At 48.8% G+C, this 27,835-nt stretch overlaps 1 protein-coding gene across 1 annotated transcript; it reads right to left on the bottom strand.

Annotated features, from left to right (window-relative positions):
* Positions 1-203: 203 nt before the first annotated feature.
* LOC120971712 (uncharacterized) lies at positions 204-27,298 on the bottom strand. Its single transcript, XM_073503771.1, has 7 exons — positions 27,155-27,298; positions 26,994-27,086; positions 26,783-26,896; positions 810-982; positions 633-755; positions 350-431; positions 204-257 (listed from the first exon to the last, which is right to left on the bottom strand). Exons 1-7 carry the CDS (start codon positions 27,296-27,298, stop codon positions 204-206), a joined length of 783 nt encoding a protein of 260 aa, XP_073359872.1.
* Positions 27,299-27,835: the final 537 nt, after the last annotated feature.

The following is a 27,835-nucleotide window of genomic DNA, read 5'->3' as shown; positions in this document are numbered from 1 at the left end:
ATTGCCTTGATCATCGCAGCGTCGGCATCCGTGATAACACTCATAGGCATCTTTTGACACATGGACCTCAAAAAAGTCTCCAGCAGCCACACATATGTCTCTTCGGTCTCGTCCGAAACTATGGCACAAGCAAAAACAGTGGTCTTCCGGTGATTGTTAAGACCAACAAAGGGTATGAATGGCATATCATACCGGTTCATCTTTTACGTGCTGTCAAATACAAGCACGTCGCCGAAGTCCTCATAGTCATGACGAGACTGGGAGTCACACCAGAACATCCTATTCATATGTCCTCCCTGTCTAGCTTGTACTTGAAAAAGAAGCTAGGATCGTTCTGTTTCCTACTGACCATGATGCCTATGACTGTGGCAGCATCACCTTTTGAAAGCAGCTTCCTCTTCTCCCTGGCGCAAAGGTTGTATATTTCACGCCTGGTAAAACCAACACCGCCATACCATACATGTTTGCTGATGAAGGAATCCATCATGTCGTGAATTCTAATCCCTGCAGCTCGCATGGACAGTATCTCAGCTCTCTGGTACTATTTGATTTTTCTGTGGGACCAAAGAAAAGGTACCTCGTCCTGTCCTGCCAAGATATGGCTATACTTGTCCTCAAAACTATCAACATACCAAACCCCACGCTTTTGGTCAAGCTTCACGGTCAGGTGCGCTTCGCAGTGGCAGCGTGTCTCGGGTCTGAGCCTACGGCTGTGTCCTTCCTCGGTTAGCAACCTGTTGTCACGTTTTCCTTGTCTGGAACAAACAAACCGCCTGTAACGCATATGACGTGACTCGGTTTTGCTATACCTGACCCTATTCTTTCTAATGCTGAAACCATTATCTCTAGCATAGCTGTTGTAGAAATCATACGCAGCCTCGTGAGACGTAAAAGTCATTTGTATTATCTGCATGAACATATCCCTCTTATCATCTGCACTAGCAGTATCTTGGACATTCTTTTTCCCCTCAACTCCTGTCACCTACACAATCATAACATAGCCATGAAAAAAGTTTTCTATGGTATAACATTACTTCCATACAACATTGATTACATACATACCTCACTCATGATGACCGACGATTGCGACTGAAGGAAATATGCCCTAGAGGCAATAATAAAGTATTATTTATTTCCTTGTATCATGATAAATGTTTATTATTCATGCTAGAATTGTATTAACCGGAAACATAATACATGTGTGAATATATAGACAAACAGAGTGTCACTAGTATGCCTCTACTTGACTAGCTCGTTAATCAAAGATGGTTATGTTTCCTAGCCATAGACATAAGTTGTCATTTGATTAACGAGATCACCTCATTAGGAGAATGACGTGATTGACTTGACCCATTCCGTTAGCTTAGCACTCGATCGTTTAGTATGTTGCTATTGCTTTCTTCATGACTTATACATGTTCCTATGACTATGAGATTATGCAACTCCCGTTTACCGGAGGAACACTTTGTGTGCTACGAAACGTCACAACGTAAATGGGTGATTATAAAGGTGCTCTACAGGTGTCTCCAAAGGTACTTGTTGGGTTGGCGTATTTCGAGATTAGGATTTGTCACTCCAATTGTCGGAGAGGTATCTCTGGGCCCACTCGGTAATGCACATCACTATAAGCCTTGCAAGCATTGTGACTAATGAGTTAGTTGCGGGATGATGTGTTACGGAACGAGTAAAGAGACTTGCCGGTAACAAGATTGAACTAGGTATCGAGATACCGACGATCAAATCTCGGGCAAGTAACATACCGGTGACAAAGGGAACAATGTATGTTGTTATCCGGTCTGACCGATAAAGATCTTGGTAGAATATGTGGGAGCCAATATGGGCATCCAGGTCCCGCTATTGGTTATTGACCGGAGACGTGTCTCGGTCATGTCTACATAGTTCTCGAACCCGTAGGGTCCGCACGCTTAACGTTACGATGACAGTTTTATTGAGTTTTGATGTACCGAAGGAGTTCGGAGTCCCGGATGAGATCTGGAATATGACGAGGAGTCTCGAAATGGTCGAGACGTAAAGATCGATATATTGGACGACTATATTCGGACTTCGGAAAGGTTCCGAGTGATTCGGGTATTTTTCGGAGTACCGGAGAGTTACGGGAATTCGTATTGGGCCTTAATGGGCCATACGGGAAAGGAGAGAAAGGCCTCAAAAGGGGGCCGCACCCCTCCCCATGGTCTGGTCCGAATTGGACTAGGGAAGGGGGGCGCACCCTTCCTTCTTTCTCCTTCCCCCTTCCCTTCTCCTACTCCCACAAGGAAAGGAGGAGTCCTACTCCCGGTGGGAGTAGGACTCCCCCCTATGGCGCGCCTCTCCCCTTGGCCGGCTGCCTCCCCCTTGCTCCTTTATATACGGGGGCAGGGGGGCACCCCAGAGACTCAACAATTGATCCTTGAGATCTCTTAGCCGTGTGCGGTGCCCCCCTCCACCATATTACACCTCGATAATAACGTTGCGGAGCTTAGGCGAAGCCCTGCGTCGGTGGAACATCATCATCGTCACCACGCCGTCGTGCTGACGAAACTCTCCCTCAACACTCGGCTGGATCGGAGTTCGAGGGACGTCATCGAGCTGAACGTGTGTAGAACTCGGAGGTGCCGTACGTTCGGTACTTGATCGGTCGGATCGTGAAGACGTACGACTACATCAACAGCGTTGTGATAATGCTTCCGCTGTCGGTGTACGAGGGTACGTGGACAACACTCTCCCCTCTCGTTGCTATGCATCACCATGATCTTGCGTGTGCGTAGGAATTTTTTTGAAATTACTACGTTCCCCAACAGTGGCATCCGAGCCTGGTTTTATGCGTTGATGCTATGCACGAGTAGAACACAAGTGAGTTGTGGGCGATATAAGTCATACTGCTTACCAGCATGTCATACTTTGGTTCAGCAGTATTGTGAGATGAAGCGGCCCGGACCGACATTACGTGTACGCTTACGCGAGACTGGTTTCACCGTTGCGAGCACTCGTTGCTTAAAGGTGACCGGCGGGTGTCTGTCTCTCTTACTTTAGTTGAACCGAGTGTGGCTACGCCCGGTCCTTGCGAAGGTTAAAACATCACCAACTTGACAAACTATCGTTGTGGTTTTGATGCGTAGGTAAGAACGGTTCTTGCTAAGCCCGTAGCAGCCACGTAAAATATGCAACAACAAAGTAGAGGACGTCTAACTTGTTTTTGCAGGGCATGTTGTGATGTGATATGGTCAAGACATGATGTGATATAATGTGTTGTATGAGATGATCATGTTTTGTAACCGAGTTATCGGCAACTGGCAGGAGCCATATGGTTGTCGCTTTATTGTATGAGATGCAATCGCCATGTAATAGTTTTACTTTATCACTAAGCGGTAGCGATAGTCGTAAAAGCAATAGGTTGGCGAGACGACAACGATGCTATGATGGAGATCAAGGTGTCGCGCCGGTGACGATGGTGATCATGACGGTGCTTCGGAGATGGAGATCACAAGCACGGTGCTTCGGAGATGGAGATCACAAGCACAAGATGATGATGGCCATATCATATCACTTATATTGATTGCATGTGATGTTAATCCTTTATGCATCTTATCTTGCTTTGTTTGACGGTAGCATTATAAGATGATCCTTCACTAAATTATCAAAGTATAAGTGTTCTCCCTGAGTATGCACCGTTGCGAAAGTTCTTCGTGCTGAGACACCACGTGATGATCGGGTGTGATAGGCTCTACGTTCAAATACAACGGGTGCAAAACAGTTGCACACGCGGAATACTCAGGTTAAACTTGACGAGCCTAGCATATAACAGATATGGCCTCGGAACACGGAGACCGAAAGGTCGAGCGTGAATCATATAGTAGATATGATCAACATAGTGATGTTCACCATTGAAACTACTCCATCTCACGTGATGATCGGACATGGTTTAGTTGATATGGATCACGTGATCACTTAGAGGATTAGAGGGATGTCTATCTAAGTGGGAGTTCTTAAGTAATATGATTAATTGAACTTGAATTTATCATGAACTTAGTACCTGATAGTATTTTGCTTGTCTATGTTAATTGTAGATAGATGGCCCGTGCTGTTCTTCCGTTGAATTTTAATGCGTTTCTTGAGGAAGCAAAGTTGAAAGATGATGGTAGCAATTACACAGACTGGGTCCGTAACTTGAGGATTATCCTCATTGCTGCACAGAAGAATTACGTCCTGGAAGCACCGCTGGGTGCCAGGCCTGTTGCAGGAGCAACACCAGATGTTATGAACGTCTGGCAGAGCAAAGCTGATGACTACTCGATAGTTTAGTGTGCCATGCTTTACGGCTTAGAACCGGGTCTTCAACGACGTTTTGAACGTCATGGAGCATATGAGATGTTCCAGGAGTTGAAGTTAATATTTCAAGCAAATGCCCGAATTGAGAGATATGAAGTCTCCAATAAGTTCTTCAGCTGCAAGATGGAAGAGAATAGTTCTGTCAGTGAGCATATACTCAAAATGTCTGGGTATAACAATCACTTAATTCAACTGGGAGTTAATCTTCCGGATGATAGCGTTATTGACAGAATTCTTCAATCACTGTCACCAAGCTACAAGAGCTTCGTGATGAACTATAATATGCAAGGGATGAGTAAGATAATTCCCGAGCTCTTCGCAATGCTAAAGGCTGCGGAGGTAGAAATCAAAAAGGAGCATCAAGTGTTGATGGTCAATAAGACCACCAGTTTCAAGAAAAAGGGTAAAGGGAAGAAGAAAGGGAACTTCAAGAAGAACAGCAAACAAGTTGCTGCTTAGGAGAAGAAACCCAAGTCTGGACCTAAGCCTGAAACTGAGTGCTTCTACTGCAAGCAAACTGGTCACTGGAAGCGGAACTGCCCAAAGTATTTGGCGGATAAGAAGGATGGCAAGGTGAACAAAGGTATATGTGATATACATGTTATTGATGTGTACCTTACTAATGCTCGCAGTAGCACCTGGGTATTTGATACTGGTTTTGTTGCTAATATTTGCAACTCGAAACAGGGGCTACGGATTAAGCGAAGATTGGCTAAGGACGAGGTGACGATGCGCGTGGGAAATGGTTCCAAAGTCGATGTGATCGCGGTCGGCACGCTACCTCTACATCTACCTTCGGGATTAGTTTTAGACCTAAATAATTGTTATTTGGTGCCAGCATTAAGCATGAACATTATATCTGGATCTTGTTTGATGCGAGCGGTTATTCATTTAAATCAGAGAATAATGGTTGTTCTATTTATATGAGTAATATCTTTTATGGTCATGCACCCTTGAAGAGTGGTCTATTTTTGTTGAATCTCGATAGTAATGTGTAACACCCACGATGCGGCTATATCTCCCACATGTCGAGGCACGACTTAGAGGCATAACCGAATAGTGGTTTTGTCGCAAGAAGGGTCATCTTCACACAATCCCATGTAATGAACAAGAATGGGATAAAGAGTTGGCTTACAATCGCCACTTCACACAATACATAAATATTATGCATACATCATCCAAAATACAAGCATATAGACCGACTACGGTCAAAATCCAGATGAAAATAAGACAACCCCAAATGCTAGATCCCCGATCGTCCCAACTGGGCTCCACTACTGATCATCAGGAAAAGACACATAGTAACGACCACGTTCCTCGTCGAACTCCCACTTGAGGTCGACGCCATCATCTGCAATGGCATCGTCGGCACCTGTAACTGTTTTGGAAGTATCTGTGAGTCACGGGGACTCAGCAATCTCACACCCGCGAGATCAAGACTATTTAAGCTTGTAGGAAAGGATGGTGCAAAGAGGTGGAGCTGCAGCGGCAAAAGCATATATGGTGGCTAACATGCGCAAATGAGAGCGAGAAGAGAAGCAATGGAGCGGACATCATCTAACAATGACCAAGAAGAGGTCCTGAACACCTACTTACGTCATACATAACACAGACCGTGTTCACCTCCCGGACTCCGCCGAGAAGAGACCATCACGGTTACACACGCACTTGGTGTATTTTAATTGGGTCAGTTACAAGTTATCTACAACCGGACATTAACAAATTCCCATCTGCCTCATAACCGCGGGCACGGCTTTCGAAAGATAATACCCTGCAGGGGTGTCCCAACTTAGCCCATCATAAGCTCTCACGGTCAACGAAGGATAAACCTTCTCCCGGAAAGACCCGATCAGTCTCGGAATCCCGGTTTACAAGACATCTCGACAATGGTAAAACAAGACCAGCAAAGCCGCCCGAATGTGTCGACAAATCCCGATAGGAGCTGCACATATCTCGTTCTCAGAGCACACCGGATTGTCCAAGCTTCCGATAGGCCAGCCCAGAGTTGCCCCTGGTGGCCACCGGCGACTGACAGTTTGGACCAATACTCAGAGGAGCACTGGCCCGGGGGTTTAAAATAAAGATGACCCTCGGGCTCTAGAAAACCCGGGGGAAAAAAGGTATAGGTCGCAAATGGTAAAACCAAGGTTGGGCCTTGCTGGAGGAGTTTTATTCAAGGCGAACTGTCAAGGGGGTCCCATAAATCACCCGACCGCGTAAGGAACGCAAACTCAAGGAACATAATCCCGGTATAACAGTAACTAGGGCGGCAAGAGTGGAACAAAACACCAGGCATAAGGCCGAGCCTTCCACCCTTTACCAAAATATATAGATGCATTAAATAAATAAGAGATATTCTGATATCCCAACATGTCCATGTTCCGACATGGAACAAACTTCAACTTCACCTGCAACTAGCAACGCTATAAGAGGGTGTTGAGGATATAGACCTGGGAGTCACCCGCCAGGAGGGCCGGGTTACACTAAGGGTCATTGCCAGAAGCCCGGAGCTAAGTTTCAAGATAATGGGCCAGAGATGGGCTGAGACCCGGCGATGGCTTATTGCCCATAGTTATCGTCATTGTTATAGTAGACTTGTAGTGTAAGGCAAGTATTGTTTAGAGTCCGAGCCGGACACTCTTATGAGCCGGCCGGGACTCTAAGGGCTGCTGGGCGTCAGCCTCCCTATATAAAGGGACGACCCGGCAGCGGTTTAGGGGCGACAACAATCTGGTCGAGAGCCGGGCATAGCTGTTTAGCTCCCTGGTTATCGAAACCCTGATTAATACCACCTCAACTGGACGTAGGCTTTTACCTTCACCGTAAGGGGCCGAACCAGTATAAACCCTCGTGTTCCTTGTCCCACTTAACCCTTTCAAGCTTCCCAATTGCGATGGCTCCACGACTAAGTCCTAACCCGAGGACATCTGCCGTGACAATTCCACGACAGTTGGCGCCCACCGTGGGGCTGGCGCACGGTGGATTTGAGTTCTTGAAGGGCAGCTTCGAAGGGCTCAAGGGATACGCTGTGGTCCGGATGACCAAGAGTCGTTGCGGCAAGCTCTACATCGACGATGCGGACTGGGGCCCCGACGCCGGCTCAGTGGAGTACGGGTACCGGGTCCCCTTCGGTGGAATTCATGTCTTCATCGGCAAGATTGGAGAGCCGGGCCCCGAGCCGGATCTCCGCGCCGGTCTCATCGAAACGGCTCAGCGCGCACAACCCGCCCGGGCCCGGCCTGCCTTAAAGCGCGCTTTTGTGAGATGCATCCACGGAGGGCCCTCTGATCCATCTGGGTCTGGGGATGAGGCGGCCGCCGGCTCTGACGGCGAGTCGGCCGCTGATGAGTCAAACTCGTTGTACCAACTTCAAGATGGCAGGCTCATGAGTTATTCCGATGGCAGCAGTATTCCGGACCTTTTTGAGCCGCCAAGTCAGGTTGGAGTTTTTATGGCTGGTGCGCAGCCTGTTCAGAACCCCGCTTCCGGATCGGAAAACCCGGTGCCTTCCCCGGCTCAGGTGCTGATGGATCTCACGGATAAGATGACGGCCCTGTTAACCGCAACGGTCGACCCGGCGGATCAAGTTCAGCATGATGCGGCGGTGGCACAGCTAAAATTGGATCTGATAAAAGCTAAAGAGGACCTTGCAGCGGAAGGGATCAGACTGGCTGCGGAGCGGGCGGCTCTCGATGCCCGGACTCAGCTGATTCAGGCGCAGTCCTTCCAACTCACGATGGATCAGAACGCGGCCAATGAGGTCATGAGAAGGAGGCATCAAAAGGCTCAATCTCGACTCCCGCCGGTTTACGATCCGCGCAACCTCTTCAACACACCGGGTGCAGGGTCTAGTCACCCGCCGGGGGTCGTAGCACCCGGATCTGGACCCCTTATTCAACCACGAGTGATGGGGCCTCCCCAGGGGCCCCCCGCCTCGCCTCAGTATGTGCCAATACCCCCGGGCCATTATAATAACCCGCTGGAGAACATGGTCGCCGCAGCGGCACGGCTGGCGGCTCTGCCCGTTGATGGCGACTCTCCGACGGCTATTGAGACCCGCCGGGTCAGAGAACTCCTCCAGACAGCGCTGGCGCAGCAAGAGGCGTACTCCTACAGCCGGGATAGGATCCATTCAACCCCTCGTCCAGGGCAGAGCCCGAGTTACAGCCGGCACATGGTCTCGGCGACCGGCTCAAGTAATGTCCGACGCCATGAGCCGCCCCCTGGTCATGGCCCGGCTCATAATGGAGCCTTCTACGTGGTAGACCAAGCACGCCAGGAGGCGGAGCAGGCGCCTCAAGTGATGGCTTACCAGACCCCCCCGGCTTATCCGACGATGTCCGTTGATGCGGGTATCCCTACTAGAACCGGGGGTGTCCCGTGTTTGATGCCAGCTATCCGTAATGAACGTCTACCCAAGGACTTCAAAGGACCTAGGAAGGTACCTAACTATACAGCAGACTTACAGCCGGCAGCCTGGATCGAGAGTTATGAGATGGCTATGGAATTGCTGGAAGTCAGCGAGGCGGCCATGGCCAAATATTTCACCATGATGTTAGATGGAACTGCCCGCACGTGGTTGAAAGGGTTACCGCCGAACTCCATCGGGTCTTGGGCTGAGCTGAAAGCCCGGTTCATTCAAAACTTCAAAGATACCTGCAGGCAATCTATGTCAATCGTGGATCTGACTAACTGTAAGCAGCAGGAGGGTGAATCCACGACCCATTGGGTTCGCCGGGTCAAGGAGATCATACATTCATCGGATAAGATGGATGCCGGCTCTGCAGTCTTAATGTTGGAACAAAACTGTCGCTTTGTGCCCCTAAAGATGAAACTCGGGCGGCTTAAGCGTGACTGTACTGATATGGGTACACTGATGGCAGCTCTTGTCAAGTACGCCGATTCCGATGGTACCAAGGATCCCCCTTCAGATGATGAAAGGGCAGGGAAGGGAAAGAAGAACGGCAACGGCAAGGGTCCTTAGTTTAGCCCGGGGAACCAAGGAGGAGGCAAGCGCAAGGCCGATGGCAGCCTAGAGTTTGTAGCCAACACCAACTCTCAAGGTAATAACCAGCGACGCAAGGGGAGGCCCCCTCCCTGAGGCGCCGGGTCAGGACCTTCTCTGGAACAGCTGTTGAATGAACCTTGTCCGAGACACGGTTCTAGAGAGAAGCCGGTGACTCATCTGTGGAAGGATTGTGCTATCATGAAGGCCTTTAAAAACTACAATGGTCCGGGTGGCGGCTCAGGCGCCGGCGGCTTTCATGGCCCGGGCGGCGGGTTAAATTCCGGTCCTCAGAACGGTCAAGGGGGCTTTAATCAACAGTCTGGTCAGGGTCATCAACAGCAACAGGGGGGCTATCAGACCAACCCAAAGCAGCTTAGCGGTGGACAGTATCACGTGTTCACCACTAGTTTGTGCAAACGAGACGAGAAGCTTCACAAGCGGGCTGTTAATGCTGTTGAGCCGGCGGTTCCACGCTACTTACGGTGGTCGGAGCAGCCCATAGTGTGGAGTAGGGAGGATCACCCTCCCCGGGTGGATAACCCGGGCCACCTGGCCTTAGTGGTGGCTCCTCAGGTGGGAGGCTATAAGTTCACAAAGGTACTCATGGATGGAGGCAGCAGCATCAACATCCTCTATTATGAGACTTTCCGTCGTATGGGGCTAGTTGATAAGAACCTCAGCCAGTCAAATACTATCTTCCATGGTGTGGTACCCGGTAAATCGGCTTATCCAGTCGGCAAGATCGAACTGGAAGTGGCCTTCGGTGATGAGAACAACTACAGGGTGGAGAAGTTGACCTTTGAGGTGGTCAAGATAAGAAGTCCTTACCACGCCATATTTGGACGGCCGGCTTACGCCAAGTTCATGGCACGGCCGTGTTATGTGTACTTACAACTCAAGATGCCGGGTCACAACGGGACCATTACGGTTCACGGCAGCCGGAAAGTGGCTCTGGAGTGTGAGGAAGGTGACGCGGCTTATGTAGAGTCTGTTTGTGCCACAGAAGAGTTGAAATTTTAGAAAGACAATGTTGACCCAACAGATATGACCTCTCTGAAAAAGCCAACCACGGAGAATGAACCAGCAATGAAGTTTAAATCAGCTGATGAGACTAAACTTGTTGATTTTGTTCCAGGTGACTCGTCTCAGCAGTTCAGCATCAGTGCAAATCTGGACCCGAAATAGGAAGGCGCGCTCATCGAGTTCATCCGTGAGAATAGGGACATCTTCGCATGGAAACCTTCTGACATGCCAGGTGTACCTAGAGAACTCGCTGAGCACACTCTCAATGTTGATCCAAAATTTAAGCCGGTCAGACAGTTCCTTCGACGGTTTAACGAAGAGAGGCGGAAGGCTATTGGTGAAGAAGTGGCCCGGCTTTTGGCGGCCGGGTTCATTGTTGAGGTTTTTCACCCAGAGTGGTTGGCTAACCCGGTGCTTGTACTTAAGAAGAACGGCACCTGGCGGATGTGTGTGGACTACACGGACTTGAACAAGGCGTGTCCGGCTGATCCTTTTGCTCTCCCCCGTATTGATCAGATCATTGATGCTACGGCAGGTTGTGCACGCTTAAGTTTCTTGGATGCCTATTCCGGGTATCATCAGATTAAGATGGCAGTTAAGGACCAGGAGAAGACGGCGTTCATCACTCCCTTTGGAGCCTTCTGCTATGTCTCTATGCCCTTTGGGCTCAAGTGTGCGCAGGTGACTTACCAGCGTTGTGTACAGAATTGTCTCCATAAACAGATTGGGCGCAATGTTCACGCTTATGTGGACGATATTGTGGTTAAGTCCATGAAGGAGGAAACCCTGATAGATGACTTAAGGGAAACCTTCGACAATCTCCGGGTCTACAAGATGATGCTTATCCCGGCCAAATGTGTTTTTGGTGTTCCTGCGGGCAAGCTATTGGGCTTCTTGGTTTCTGACAGAGGAATTGAAGCTAACCCGGAGAAGATCAAAGCTATCACTTCTCTAGCTAAGCCGGCATGTATAAATGATGTTCAGCGTTTGGCAGGTCGCATCGCTGCTTTAAGCCGGTTCATAAGCCGCTTGGGTGAGAAGGCTATGCCCTTATATCAGTTGATGAAGAAAATGGATAACTTTGTCTGGAATGATGCAGCTAATACCGCCTTCGAGGATTTGAAAAAGCAACTGGCAGAGCCCCCCGTCCTTGCTGCTCCGGTTGATAAGGAGCCCTTGCTACTGTATGTGGCGGCAAACACACGAGCCGTCAGTGTGGCTATGGTGGTGGAGCGTAAGGAGACGGGTAAGGAGCATCCGATTCAGCGGCCGGTTTATTATGTCAGTGAGGTGCTTATTGAGTCCAAGCAGCGATACCCGCACTGGCAGAAGCTTGTATATGGTGTGTTCATGGCGAGCCGGAAACTCAAGCATTATTTTCAGGGTCATCCCATCACTGTGGTCAGTTCTGCCCCTCTTGGGGATATTATCCAGAACCGAGAGGCTACAGGGAGAATTGCTAAGTGGGCTATTGAGCTTGGGCCTCATGGCCTCAAATATGTGCCACGCACTGCTGTTAAGTCTCAGGCTTTGGTGGATTTTATTAATGATTGGACAGAGTCGCAAGTGCCTGAGCAGAAGCCGGATAACACCTATTGGACTATTCACTTTGATGGGTCCAGGCAGCTGGAGGGCTCGGGGGCTGGTGTTGTATTGGCTTCCCCTAGGGGTGACAAGTTCCAGTATGTGCTACAATTGATGTTTCCTTGCACTAACAATGCGGCTGAATACGAGGCCTTACTCCACGGTCTTCGGGTGGCTAAGGAGATGAGCTTAAGCCGGGTACGGTGCTTTGGGGACTCAGATTTGGTGGTTCAACAAGTATCAGGCACTTGGGATTCTAAGGATCCCCTCATGGCGGCTTATCGCCGCGAGGTTGATGCCATTGCTGGGCACTTTCAGGGATATCAAGTGGAGCACATTGATCGCAGGAAGAACGAGGCGGCTGATGCTTTAAGCCGGCTCGGCTCTCAGCGAAAGCCGGTGCCGCCTAACACTTTCCTGGATGTCCTATATAACCCTTCGGTTAAGTTGCCTACAGAGGAGGACTTGGCTATCCCTGACCCGGAGGCACGACTGGTGGCGGCTCTTCATGTCATACCAGACTGGACAATGCCGTACTTGGTTTATATAACCCGGGGAGAGTTGCCTGAGGATGAAACTTTGGCCAGGCAAATAATCCGGCGGGCCAAGTCAATGATTGTTATCAACGGCGAGTTGCATCATCGCAGTGTTTCAGGGGTATTACAGCGTTGTATTTCCCCTGAGGAAGGTCAAGAGATCTTGCGCGAGATCCATGAAGGGGATTGCGGCCATCATGCCGGCTCAAAATCCCTTGTGGCCAAGGCATTCCGTCATGGTTTTTATTGGTTGATGGCTCACGCTGATGCGGAGGACTTGGTCAATAAGTGTGATGGTTGTCAGAGGTTCTCCCGACGGGCTCATGTGCCGGCTCAGGAATTGAGGATGATCCCGATCACTTGGCCCTTTGCGGTCTGGGGGCTTGATATGGTCGGGCCTTTTAAACGGTCCAAGGATAAGAAGACCCACCTCTTGGTGGCAGTGGACAAATTCACGAAGTGGGTGGAAGCTGAGCCAGTTAGCAAGTGTGATGCAGCCACGGCGGTTCAATTTATGAAAAAGGTGATCTTCCGCTTCGGCTTTCCGCATAGCATCATAACGGACAATGGCACTAATCTGTCCAAAGGCGCTATGGAGGAGTTTTGTCAACGAGAGCATATCCGGCTTGATGTTTCTTTAGTGGCTCATCCCCAGTCCAATGGTCAAGCTGAGAGAGCTAACCAGGAGATTCTGAAGGGCATCAAACCCCGGCTTTTGGTCCCTTTGCAACGGACGCCGGGTTGTTGGGTGGAGGAGTTGCCCTCCGTCTTATGGAGCATCAACACTACTCCTAACAGGTCTACTGGCTTCACGCCTTTCTTCATGGTTTATGGGGCAGAAGCGGTCCTCCCTAGCGACATCCGTCACGATTCACCTCGTGTGGCGGCTTATGTTGAGACGGACAATGAACAGGCGCGCCAAGTTGCTCTGGACTTGTTGGATGAACAGCGTCATGTGGCAGCAGCCCGTTCAGCGATTTACCAACAAGACCTGCGCCGTTATCATAGCCGCCGGGTCAAAACCCGGGTCTTCCAGGAAGGCGACCTTGTGCTCCGGCTCATCCAGGATCAAACAGATGCACACAAATTATCCCCACCTTGGGAAGGGCCCTTTGTGGTCAGTAAGAACTTGCACAACGGGTCATATTACCTCATTGATGTTCGGGAGCGTAAAGATTCGTGTAAATCTGAGGAGGAGACCCGTCGGCCGTGGAATATCGCTCAGCTTCGGCCTTATTACACTTGAGCTACCGGCTCTTGTGGTGTACATATTTATCTCAGACATATATATATTATGATAAGCAATAAAGCAGGACCTCTGTCCTTTTTCTCCTCCAAATATACGTGTCATACTAATTTGAAAGGAGGATCCGGCTTATGATCGCATTTGAGTCTAGCCGTAAGCAGTAAGATCACTTGGGGGCTTCCTGTTCAAACATGGGTCGTATTCGAACCAAAGAGAACATAGCTGTCGATACCCATTTGATTGGCAAAGTGCCGAGCTCATTGGGAGGTTGCCTTTGGTCATATTTGAATCATAGTGTAACCCCTCTGAGAACCGACGTGGATCGTATTCGAATCAGCGTCGTTAAACAATTTTCAGAATCACTTGGGGGCTTCCTGTTCAAACATGGGTCGTATTCGAACCCAAGAGAACATAGCTTCGGTACCCTCTTGATTGGCATCGCCACACCCATTGGGGGCTATATGATCGTATCCGAATCTTGGCTTAAACCCCTTTCGGGCCGGGTCTCTGGTCGTATTCGAACTGGAAGCCCCTAAGTTCCGAGTTATCGCAAAGTCTACTCTGATTATGACAACGTGTGCATGGCCGGGTTTCGCTTGCCGGCTTAATTTTGGAGTTATCTTGTTAATTGAACATCCTGGATGTCATCAAGACAAGTCCATTAGAGTTAGGATACCAACCATGCTACCCGGGTCATTTAATCCGGAGGGTGGTAAGCCGTCTTGAGACTTGTGATTTACCTTTCTATGCAGATGCTTGAAGGTACTTTTTTAAAGGTTGAAAAGAACGAAGGATAATTATGACCCGGAGGAGCATCAAAAGAATGACTTCAAAGGATTTCAGCATTCATTACGTGCACGATGGCACGGCAGAGATAAATTATTGCACTTATTCTATTACAAAAATCTTTCAAAGTTTCAAGGGTGGAGCGTTGTTTGGTGAGCCGCTAGCCGGTTTATGACGCCTGCTGAGTCGAAGTCCCCGGCTCATCTTCTGCTCCGGCTGATCCCAAGGCTTCGAAGGTCGACGACTTCCAGTTGATGCCGCTGAGAGCTTCGAACTGAGCTTCTTCGTCAATTAACCCGGCCGGGTCAATCTCGGGGGCGTAGGTGTGTTGGCGAGCCGGAGGAATCAGACTAAGAGCTTCATAGCGAGGGGTTGGAATCCTCTGATTCTCCGTGTTGTACCCCGGCTGATACTTGGTTAAGTCGGTGTCGTTCCCGATGATGGTGGCCACCGGGCGTACAGCCTTCACGCATGCCGCGAAATCCTTCTGGTCGAAGGTGGAGCCGTCTTCCTTCAGGCTGGGGTAACCCAGGGCGATGTCTGCCGGGTCTAGCTCCGGCAGGAAGGCTTTGGCCCAGCTCAGCGCGGCAATTGCTCCGAATCTTGCGGAGGCTCGACGTAGCTCTTGGATTCGCTGTGGCAAAACTGCGAGACGGCGCAGCATTTCAGCCAGATGGGTTGGCACCTCATTGGATAGGGCCACCACAGCTAAGGCGCGCTGTGACCCGGTGTAGAGTTGTTCCACCAGGGTGTACACGGACTTTAGCTTGGTGACCACGCTCTGGTTGAGGTTGGCACTCCTGGGACCTGTTTAATAAAGGTCAGGTAAGCCAGTGACAAGGGTGAATCGTAACATGTGCAGACTTGATGAAAGCCGGTGAGGCGACTTACCGAAGATAGCAGCCACCATTTGGGAAACCTGGTGCTTTAGACCGGAGAGCTCAGCGGTCTTCTCAGTGAGGGCCTTCTCCGCCTGTTCTGCCCGGGTCACCAGTGCGGCTTTCTCCTCAGCCCAGGCCTTCCGCTCAGCGTCGAATTTAGTCTTCAATTTCTGCTGAGCGGCGATGCTGGAGACAAACTTGGCATTCGCCTTCCGGGTCTCCATCTCTTGAGTTTTTAACCGGCTCTTGAGACCTGCAAGGTCCGACTCAAATTTCTTGCCAGTAGCCTGCATATATTTCCGGGTTATTAAACAGTCATTATATAAGTCCCAAGCACTTTCCAAGCAAAGACACTTGGCACTTGGGGGCTAATGCATATTGAACGTGTCTATCTACGTACTGCTGGTTCAATTAAGTAAGCCGGACTCTAAGTCTACAACATATGCCAAGTATAAGTTATAGACTTGGGGGCTAGCATGACAAGGATCACTATGCGGAAAGTAAGAAGACAGCAGAAGGTTACCTCAGACTTTTGTTGGATCTGATTGACCATGGCGATCTCCGCGTCCCAGCTCTTGTGAACCTGGCTGATGTAGCCAGAAACGAGCTCTCCAATGCTCAAATCGGGGTAGCCCGAGAGATCCAGATTCGCCCGGTGGGGTCACAGCAGCTCCCCCTTCGCGGAGCATTGGGCCAGTGCGGTCGGCCTCCCCGGCTCAACATACTCCGTCCGGGTAATTACCACGTCCGGGTCGTTAGCCGGTGGGGTTGAGCCGGAGGCCTCCGGATTAGCTGACGCTTCGGTCGTTGTCTTGGTGGTCGGGGCAGGGGCTTCAGGCGCCGTATCCATGGGAATGGTGGCCTCGGAGGCGGCTGGCGGATCTTGAGCCGTTGTCTCCGGCTCAGGCAAGTCCGGCACTCCGGCTGACCTGGTCTTCTTTGCTCTTTTGGTGAGCTTTGCCTGGGCACTGAAAAGACAGAAGTGTTAGGCATACAAAGAGTAAATACAGACAGGTAATGTAAGGTGATTGTTATTACCCGGGTGCAGTTTTGAAGGCCGGCAGACTTGACTGCATGGAGTCACCAGAAGAAGGGGAGGTCTCCTGGTAATTGGAGTCAGAAGAATTAAGCGGTTGACGGATAACACCCGCCAACGGATGAAAAGGGTACAAGTGAGAAAAGACCTCGGTGCGACGTTTCCTTGTCGCGTCGGGTAACCCGGCGGAGAGGTCGATGTCCTTGCGGGCCCGGGTGAGACGCCGGCTTTCGTGAACCTGCTGCTTCAAAAGAAATTGAGGGTCTTGATGAGCTAATGGATGAGAAAAGCTTACTTTCCGGGTTACCCTTCGGACTTTCAGCTGTGGCAAAGGCTCCGAGTCGGAGGGGAGTAATGTTACCTCTTCAATCACCGGGTTACTGGCGCCGGTGTCATCCTGTCAATAAGCAAAATGATGGTAAGGTGGACAGCAGCAAACAATAAATATGGCAAGAGTTTAAAGGTTTAAGGGTTACCTCTGACTCGGAGCTATCGCTTAATTGCAGCAGCTCCGAAGCAGTGGGTCTGTTTCCCTTTTTGCGAGGGGCGGTTCTCTTGGCGGCTTTCTTCGCCTTCCTGGCCTTCTTGGCCGCCTCATGGTCATACTTGACCCGCCAGAATTTATCATCAGCCTGAGAAATACAGTAATGAGTTCTTAGTAAGATGACAGGTAAAAAAAATGGAAAGGTTAAAGTCAGCGGCTTACCGCTGGGGCTGGATTGGTCTTGCAGAACGGGGCTAACCCGGTTCTTCCACAGTCTGCCAGGCTCTCGTTTAATAGAGCCTTGGTCTCTTCTTCGGCAACGTCTTCTGGAAGGTCGTTGCGACTGTGCCTCTGCGGGTCATCCTTTCGCCCGGTGTACTCACACATTAAGCCGGGGCGGCGGCTCAATGGGATCACCCGCCATGAGATACAGACCCGGACCAGGTCTATTCCGTTCAGACCGTTGCCTAGCAGGGCCTTGATCTTATTGATCGTTGGAAGCAGAGGCTGGCGTTCCGCGGCAGTCAGCTTGTCGGATAGCGGATGAGTCGGCTCCAGGCGTGTTGGGCGAAAGCCGGGCAGCGGGCTCTCATCAGTCGGGGACGTGTCTTGGCAGTAGAACCAAGTCATGTTCCAGTCCTTGGGGTGACTTGGCGGTTCTGCGTAAGGAAATAGACAGTCCCTGCGTCGTTGGATGGAGATGCCGCCTAACTCTAGACTTGGACCGTTTGCGCACTCGGTTTGGCGGTTCAAATAAAACAGCTCTCTGAAGAGCAGCAGACTCGGCTCTTCTCCAAGATATACTTCACAAAAAACTTGGAAGTTGCAGATGTTGGATATGGAATTGGGTCCTATATCCTGAGGCCGAAGGTCAAAGAAGTTGAGCACGTCCCGGAAGAATTTTGAGCCGGGCGGTGCGAAGCCCCGACTCATATGGTCCGCAAAGATCACTACCTCCCCGTCCCTCGGCTGAGGTCTTTCTTCGGACGGGTCAGGGGCACGGTAGGACATCACTTCCTTCTTGGGCAGATATCCGGACTTAACAAAGTTGGCCAGGGTCTCTTCGGTGACGTTGGATTTCATCCAGTTGCAAGTGATGGGAGCCTTGGGAGGCATGGTGACGGTTGGTGGTCTATGAGGAAGAGAAAAGTGTCCGGTTAATTATAAGCCGGGGATTATCATTCAAACTACAGTGACGGCTTATGAAGGGGACTAATGATATACATTGATATGGTGGGTTATCTAAGCTGTCGGGGCTTTCAGGTTAAGTTGGTCATCTACGGCTTACTGCAGTTAAGTCGGAGGATTTTACAGAGCATGGTTCTCTTTAAACCGGACATGTAAGCCGCCGAGATTCAATGGTTGCGTTTTTACTAAGTATGGTAAACAGGTTTCACATACTACCGTAACTTTTTTGGATCAAAATAGTCGGAGCAGAGAAAATTTTCTAAACCTAAAAAACAGAGGCAGGAGAAGTTCTTGAGGTTGAACACAGTTCTTATGCAGTAAAAAGAGAATTTCTTGCAGATGAAATGAGTTCCGAACGTCTACCGCAGTGGTTTTACGCAAGGATAAAGATCAACCGACTACAGTGGTGACGAGGACTGCCGATTTCTGGGCAAAGGTGACGAACACGAAGAACGGGAGGAACCCTACCACAGATCTGTTCTAGCAAGGCAGAGAAGACTCACCGGAGTTGAGGAAGAGCGAAGGTCGCCGCTGTTATCTGGTCCGGGTCAGGGTGATGCAGCGGCCGGGTCGATGAAGATCAGGGGCGCGACGGCGGCGGCGGCGGCAGAAGCTCGGGCAGAGGAACGATAGCGCGAGGAAGAAGAAGGAGAGTGTGAGAAGAGAGTGCCGGGCCGGCCTATTTATAAGGTAAGTCATAAGTGGGCGCGAGATTCAAGGAGACCACGGCGTGGTTATCTCCCCCTCACGGCGCCTCGATTTTTGCAAAGACAGTAAAAGCAGAGATCCGTTGCGGATCTGGCGGAGTAAAAAACGGACTTAATGGAGAATGACGTCACGGCGGATTATCCGGAGTCCGGAGAATGACGTCACTCCGGGTTATGGCCTTCACACGAACGGTAAGCCGGAGATTTTTCTGTCGGCAGAGTTGAAGATTGACACGAGCCGGCTCAAGTCAATCTGGGGCCTAATGTTGAGGATATAGACCTGGGAGTCACCCGCCAGGAGGGCCGGCTTACACTAAGGGTCATTGCCAGAAGCCCGGAGCTAAGTTTCAAGATAATGGGCCAGAGATGGGCTGAGACCCGGCGATGGCTTATTGCCCATAGTTATCGTCATTGTTATAGTAGACTTGTAGTGTAAGGCAAGTATTGTTTAGAGTCCGAGCCGGACACTCTTATGAGCCGGCCGGGACTCTAAGGGCTGCTGGGCGTCAGCCTCCCTATATAAAGGGACGACCCGGCAGCGGTTTAGGGGCGACAACAATCTGATCGAGAGCCGGGCATAGCTGTTTAGCTCCCTGGTTATCGAAACCCTGATTAATACCACCTCAACTGGACGTAGGCTTTTACCTTCACCGTAAGGGGCCGAACCAGTATAAACCCTCGTGTTCCTTGTCCCACTTAACCCCTTCAAGCTTCCCAATTGCGATGGCTCCACGACTAAGTCCTAACCCGAGGACATCTGCCGTGACAATTCCACGACAGAGGGGCTGAGCAAAAGCGGTAACATAGCCAAACAACGGTTTGCTAGGAAAGGATGGTTAGGGGCTGACATGGCTAAAATAGGAGACATGATATAGCAAGTGATAGGTAGCGAGCATGGCAATAGAGCGAACAACTAGCATAGCAAAGATAGAAGTGATTTCGAGGGGTGGTCATCTTGCCTGCAAGGTTCTCAGAGTTGTCGAAAGCTTGATCCTCGTAAGCGTACTCGACAGGTTCCTCGTTCACGAACTCGTCTCCCGGCTCTACCCAAGACAAGAACACAAACAAACGGAACCACAATCAACAACGAGAAATGCACAAGCAACATGATGCAAGACATGTATGATATGCAAGATATGATATGCGATGCGTATGCGTGCTCCGGAAGGAAAATGATGAACATGGCAGTAACTTGGCAAACCAAGCATGCCACTGGAAAGATGAGATGATTTCGGTCGAAATCGATATAAAGATCACCGGAATCGGATGCACGGTTTGCAAATGGCAAGCAAAACAAGAATGACACTAATCTGCGATAAACAGCAAGCTAGCACTTAAAATGCAACAAGTAACAAAGCTACAGCACCCCAACGTAGCAACAAAGCACATGCAAGTAATCTACAGGAGATGATTGACAAAAGATAAACACTGAGCTACGGCTAGTTTACAACATATCAAGCTCAAACAAGCATGACAAAAGTGCAAAAGGTTACAGGTTCACAGACTTGGTGAAAAACTGGACATGGCAGAAATTAGCATCAGGTAGCAATGTTCAGAGCACGAAATCAACATGCTACAGGAACTTAACATATCAAAACAAGGCATGGTAGTGTTCTACTAAATGCACATGACAAAAGTCCCTTACTGACCATAAGCCAAAAAGGACCAGAAGATATGATGGCAAGCCTGTAAACATAGCAAGTTTCGTTATCAGGTTCCAGACTTAGCAGAAAACAGAGCATGGCAGAAATATTAATATGTAGGCCTCTTTGTGAGCTTGAAGCACTCACGACAGAGTAATGCATGACAAACCAAGCATACCTACAGCAAGATGGCATGTTTATGAAGCTATTCATGGCAAGAACAATTGCATAGCATGTATGAATCAACTACAATAAGCTTGGCAAAAATGCATATCGTGTTGAGAATCTGCCAGAAATATTTTATAGGAAAAGTAGAGTAAGATTGAGTCATGCTATGGTACTCTAAAATTTCAAAAATTTGCAGGAATGGATCAACTACAACTATAGCTACAAAACATCCTTACTGAACATCTCCAAAATAAGCATGGATCTCTCTGTAGCATCAAGTTTACATGGCAACAAAATTACAGCAGACAAAAACTTATAGAAATCACCAAGTCCCTGAAAACAGAAATATTAAGGGACCTACTTTGCATGCTTGTGCTAGTCACCACAGGGATCACAAAAATACATGGACTATACCACTGGAAAGATGGCATGGCATACTTCAAAACACATATAGAGCTCATGCTCAAAAGATGCACAGAATAAATGATACAAAAATGACAAATCTCCAAGTTCTGATAAGAACCAGAGAATAACAGCAACTAGCCCTCTTCCAACGAAGATTTGGGCATCAAGATGACCTCTAATGAACATGGTGTAATTGAACAAAATGTAGAGCATCACGAGGCGAACAATTTGACATATTACATGCGCGAATCGGAGCTACATGCATAAAGTTATCGCATCGGGAACAGAGCAAGATACTAATATAATTTCCACACTTAGAAGAAAAGAGGGGGCTGGAGAGGAAGTCAACGGGAGGCTACCGAACGGATCCAGATCGGGGCTCCCGGTGGCGCTCGGGACTCCGGCCGACGACGGTGAGGCAGGGCCGGCGGGGCCCGGCGCGGCGAGGGCGCTGGCGGCGGTCGCTGGCGGAGGCGCGGCGGCGGGGGCCGGCCGGCGGCGGGCGGTGATGGCGGCGGCGGCGCCCGGCGCGGGAGGCGAGGCGGCGGCGGAGGAGACGGGCCGGAGGGCCGGCGCGCGGGCCCTGCGGGCCGGTGGGGTCCGGGCGGCGGCGGGGCGACGTGGCGCGCCGTGATTCGTCGGTTGCGGCGGCGGACGTGTCCGGCCGACGGCGGACGCGTCCGGCGGCGCGGAGGGAAAAACTTAGGGTTTCGTCTGAGATTTCGTTTTTCGGGATGCCCATTTATAAATAGGTGGAGGGAGCTAGGAGACTCCAACTGAGGTGCGGTTTTCGCCCACACGATCGTGATCGAACGACCTAGAGCATGGAAGAGAGTTTGGTGGGTTTTGGGCTGGTTTTGGAGGGGGGTTTTGCTGGATACTCAAATGGACTTTGCGGATGCTCGGTTAACCGTTGGAGTACCAAACGACCTCCGAATGGAACGAAACTTGACCGGTAGTCTCCGGGTGGTATAATAAGACCACATGACAAGCCTCGGTCCATTCCGAGAAAGTTTGACACACGCACACGAAAGAAAACAAGAGGGGTGCAACGGAGGAGATAGGAGCGCCGGATTGCAAAACGGACAACGGGGAAAATGCTCGGATGCATGAGACGAACACGTATGCGAATGCAATGCACATGATGACATGATATGAAAATGCATGACATGACAAAATACAAAACGAAAGACAAAACCCGACAACGGAGGGAAAAACATATCACATAGCCGAAAATGGCAAGAGTCGGAGTTACAAATATGGCAAGTTACATGCGGGGTGTTACATAATGATACACATATTCATAATATTGAAACCAAAAGATGCAGAGTTGATAATGATAGTGCAACTTATTTGTGGCACTGCCGTTTAGGTCATATCGGTGTAAAGCGCATGAAGAAACTCCATACTGATGGACTTTTGGAACCACTTGATTATGAATCACTTGGTACTTGCGAACCGTGCCTCATGGGCAAGATGACTAAAACACCGTTCTCCGGAACTATGGAGAGAGCAACATATTTGTTGGAAATCATACATACAGATGTATGTGGTCCGATGAATGTTGAGGCTCGTGGAGGATATCGTTATTTTCTCACCTTCACAGATGATTTAAGCAGATATGGGTATATCTACTTAATGAAACATAAGTCTGGAACATTTGAAAAGTTCAAAGAATTTCAGAGTGAAGTTGAAAATCATCGTAACAAGAAAATAAAGTTTCTACAATCAGATCGTGGAGGAGAATATTTGAGTTACGAGTTTGGTCTACATTTGAAACAATGCGGAATAGTTTCGCAACTCACGCCACCCGGAACACCACAGCGTAATGGTGTGTCCGAACGACGTAATCGCACTTTACTAGATATGGTGCGATCTATGATGTCTCTTACTGATTTACCGCTATCGTTTTGGGGTTATGCTTTAGAGACGGCTGCATTCACGTTAAATAGGGCACCATCAAAATCCGTTGAGACGACGCCTTATGAACTGTGGTTTGGCAAGAAACCAAAGTTGTCGTTTCTTCAAGTTTGGGGCTGCGATGCTTATGTGAAGAAACTTCAACCTGATAAGCTCGAACCCAAATCGGAGAAATGTGTCTTCATAGGATACCCAAAGGAGACTGTTGGGTATACCTTCTATCACAGATCCGAAGGCAAAACTTTTGTTGCTAAATTCGGAAATTTTCTAGAGAAGGAGTTTCTCTCGAAAGAAGTGAGTGGGAGGAAAGTAGAACTTGATGAGGTAACTATACCTGCTCCCTTATTGGAAAGTAGTTCATCACAGAAACCAGTTTCTGAGACACCTACACCAATTAGTGAGGAAGTTAATGATGATGATCATGAAACTTCAGATCAAGTTATTACTGAACCTCGTAGATCAACCAGAGTAAGATCCGCACCAGAGTGGTACGGTAATCCTGTTCTGAAAGTTATGTTACTAGACCATGACGAACCTACGAACTATGAAGAAGCGATGGTGAGCCCAGATTCCACAAAATGGCTTGAGGCCATGAAATCTGAGATGGGATCCATGTATGAGAACAAAGTATGGACTTTGGTTGACTTGCCCAATGATCGGCAAGCCATTGAAAATAAATGGATCTTCAAGAAGAAGACTGACGCTGATGGTAATGTTACTGTCTATAAAGCTCGACTCGTTGCGAAAGGTTTTCGACAAGTTCAAGGGATTGACTACGATGAGACCTTCTCACCCGTAGCGATGCTTAAGTCTGTCCGAATCATGTTAGCAATTGCCGCATTTTATGATTATGAAATTTGGCAAATGGATGTCAAAACTGCATTCCTGAATGGATTTCTGGAAGAAGAGTTGTATATGATGCAACCAGAAGGTTTTGTCGATCCAAAGGGAGCTAACAAAGTGTGCAAGCTCCAGCGATCCATTTATGGACTGGTGCAAGCCTCTCGGAGTTGGAATAAACGCTTTGATAGTGTGATCAAAGCATTTGGTTTTATACAAACTTTTGGAGAAGCCTGTATTTACAAGAAAGTGAGTGGGAGCTCTGTAGCATTTCTGATATTATATGTGGATGCCATATTACTGATTGGAAATGATATAGAATTTCTGGATAGCATAAAGGGATACTTGAATAAGAGTTTTTCAATGAAAGACCTCGGTGAAGCTGCGTATATATTAGGCATCAAGATCTATAGAGATAGATCAAGACGCTTAATTGGACTTTCACAAAGCACATACCTTGACAAAGTTTTGAAGAAGTTCATAATGGATCAAGCAAAGAAAGGATTCTTTCCTATGTTGCAAGGTGTGAAGTTGAGTAAGACTCAATGCCCGACCACTGCAGAAGATAGAGAGAAGATGAAAGATGTCCCCTATGCTTCAGCCATAGGCTCTATCATGTATGCAATGCTATGTACCAGACCTGATGTATGCCTTGCTATAAGTCTAGCAGGAAGGTACCAAAGTAATCCAGGAGTGGATCACTGGACAGCGGTCAAGAACATCCTGAAACACCTGAAAAGGACTAAGGATATGTTTCTCGTATATGGAGGTGACAAAGAGCTCATCGTAAATGGTTATGTTGATGCAAGCTTTGACATTGATCCGGACGATTCTAAATCGCAAAGCGGATACGTATTTACATTGAACGGTGGAGCTGTCAATTGGTGCAGTTCTAAACAAAGCGTCGTGGCGGGATCTACATGTGAAGCGGAGTACATAGCTGCTTCGGAAGCAGCAAATGAAGGAGTCTGGATGAAGGAGTTCATATCCGATCTAGGTGTCATACCTAGTGCATCGGGTCCTATGAAAATCTTTTGTGACAATACTGGTGCAATTGCCTTGGCAAAGGAATCCAGATTTCACAAGAGAACCAAGCACATCAAAAGACGCTTCAATTCCATCCGGGATTTAGTCCAGGTGGGAGACATAGAAATTTGCAAGATACATACGGATCTGAATGTTGCAGACCCGTTGACTAAGCCTCTTCCACGAGCAAAACATGATCAGCACCAAGGCTCCATGGGTGTAAGAATCATTACTGTGTAATCTAGATTATTGACTCTAGTGCAAGTGGGAGACTGAAGGAAATATGCCCTAGAGGCAATAATAAAGTATTATTTATTTCCTTGTATCATGATAAATGTTTATTATTCATGCTAGAATTGTATTAACCGGAAACATAATACATGTGTGAATATATAGACAAACAGAGTGTCACTAGTATGCCTCTACTTGACTAGCTCGTTAATCAAAGATGGTTATGTTTCCTAGCCATAGACATAAGTTGTCATTTGATTAACGAGATCACCTCATTAGGAGAATGACGTGATTGACTTGACCCATTCCGTTAGCTTAGCACTCGATCGTTTAGTATGTTGCTATTGCTTTCTTCATGACTTATACATGTTCCTATGACTATGAGATTATGCAACTCCCGTTTACCGGAGGAACACTTTGTGTGCTACCAAACGTCACAACGTAAATGGGTGATTATAAAGGTGCTCTATAGGTGTCTCCAAAGGTACTTGTTGGGTTGGCGTATTTCGAGATTAGGATTTGTCACTCCGATTGTCGGAGAGGTATCTCTGGGCCCACTCGGTAATGCACATCACTATAAGCCTTGCAAGCATTGTGACTAATGAGTTAGTTGCGGGATGATGTGTTACGGAACGAGTAAAGAGACTTGCCGGTAACAAGATTGAACTAGGTATCGAGATACCGACGATCAAATCTCGGGCAAGTAACATACCGGTGACAAAGGGAACAACGTATGTTGTTATGCGGTCTGACCGCTAAAGATCTTCGTAGAATATGTGGGAGCTAATATGGGCATCCAGGTCCTGCTATTGGTTATTGACCGGAGACGTGTCTCGGTCATGTCTACATAGTTCTCGAACCCGTAGGGTCCGCACGCTTAACGTTGCGATGACAGTTTTATTGAGTTTTGATGTACCGAAGGAGTTCGGAGTCCCGGATGAGATCTGGAATATGACGAGGAGTCTCGAAATGGTCGAGACGTAAAGATCGATATATCGGACAACTATATTCGGACTTCGGAAAGGTTCCGAGTGATTCGGGTATTTTTCGGAGTACCGGAGAGTTACGGGAATTCGTATTGGGCCTTAATGGGCCATACGGGAAAGGAGAGAAAGGCCTCAAAAGGTGGCCGCACCCCTCCCCATGGTCTGGTCCGAATTGGACTAGGGAAGGGGGGCGCACCCTTCCTTCTTTCTCCTTCCCCCTTCCCTTCTCCTACTCCCAAAAGGAAAGGAGGATTCCTACTCCCGGTGGGAGTAGGACTCCCCCCTATGGCGCGCCTCTCCCCTTGGCCGGCTGCCTCCCCCTTGCTCCTTTATATACGGGGGCAGGGGGGCACCCCAGAGACACAACAATTGATCCTTGAGATCTCTTAGCCGTGTGCGGTGCCCCCCTCCACCATATTACACCTCGATAATACCGTTGCGGAGCTTAGGCGAAGCCCTGCGTCGGTGGAACATCATCATCGTCACCACGCCGTCGTGCTGACGAAACTCTCCCTCAACACTCGGCTGGATCGGAGTTCGAGGGACGTCATCGAGCTGAACGTGTGTAGAACTCGGAGGTGCCGTACGTTCGGTACTTGATCGGTCGGATCGTGAAGACGTACGACTACATCAACAGCGTTGTGATAACGCTTCCGCTGTCGGTCTACGAGGGTACGTGGACAACACTCTCCCCTCTCGTTGCTATGCATCACCATGATCTTGCGTGTGCGTAGGAAATTTTTTGAAATTACTACGTTCCCCAACAGCGACTCCCCAGAATCAGGTGCAGCTAATGATTCAACATCAAGGCCTGTCTCTGCGTTGGATTCACCGTAATAGTCGTACGCATTATGACATTCGGAAATGAGCTGAAAAATGTAACACAAATACATAAGTACTTATCATATAATATTCCAGGATTAATTCAATTTGCATGCATGCCAACAAAAAATTCCACTTCCATACCTGACTAATGTAATCTTCATTCGAGATCTCCGAGTTGTTTTCCTCACCATCATCATGCTCATTGTTTTTTTGACCATCATCATGTTCATCCATCTATAAATTTTCAAAATATAATATTGTCGGATGCCACCAAAAAATTACAACATGATAATGCCACTCACATTAAGATCTTCCAATACGTTCCCATTCTCTGACCTATCTCCACGATCTGAATTTTCATCATCTGACCAATCTTCTATCCAGTCTTTCATTAGTTCTCCAAACTCCATGTCATACATCATATCAGTTAACTCATCGTCCGCCATTTCCTACAACAATTAATATGTATCATCAAATGTGCAAACATTATCAATGCTGACATATACAACACCTAGCGCACGATCACGGATGTTAAATAAACTACACCAACCGGAGAGCGCCCCAACCGAGGGCGTTCAGATCGTGCACACAACCGACGCCAACGACCTCTGATCGCCCATGGGTCCTCCCCCCTCTCCACACCGAGCGGCGTTAAGGTACGTCCCACGAATCCAGTACGTGATCACTTTGGATCGCGAGAAGCAGCGCTACCCGTGATAACATGCGCCGCCAGATTCCTAGCCCACGGCACCAGTCGTGATTACTTTGGATCGCCGGATACCTAGGTAAGCCGCCGCATCAAATAACGGAGCCGTCGTGCACACAACCGACGGCAACCGCCGCTAGGTTAACCCTAGAAAGAAGAAACCCACTTTAGCCCGCGTGATCACTGTGTATATCACGACGAGCAGCACTACCAGAACAAGATCTGCGATGGCCTGGACTGCCAGACAGCTAGGTTGCCCGCCCCGCTAGGTTAACCA

This window comes from Aegilops tauschii, chromosome 7, assembly GCF_002575655.3.
Source record: "Aegilops tauschii subsp. strangulata cultivar AL8/78 chromosome 7, Aet v6.0, whole genome shotgun sequence".
Lineage (NCBI taxonomy): Eukaryota > Viridiplantae > Streptophyta > Magnoliopsida > Poales > Poaceae > Aegilops > Aegilops tauschii.
This window is presented reverse-complemented; position numbering and strand designations above follow the sequence as displayed.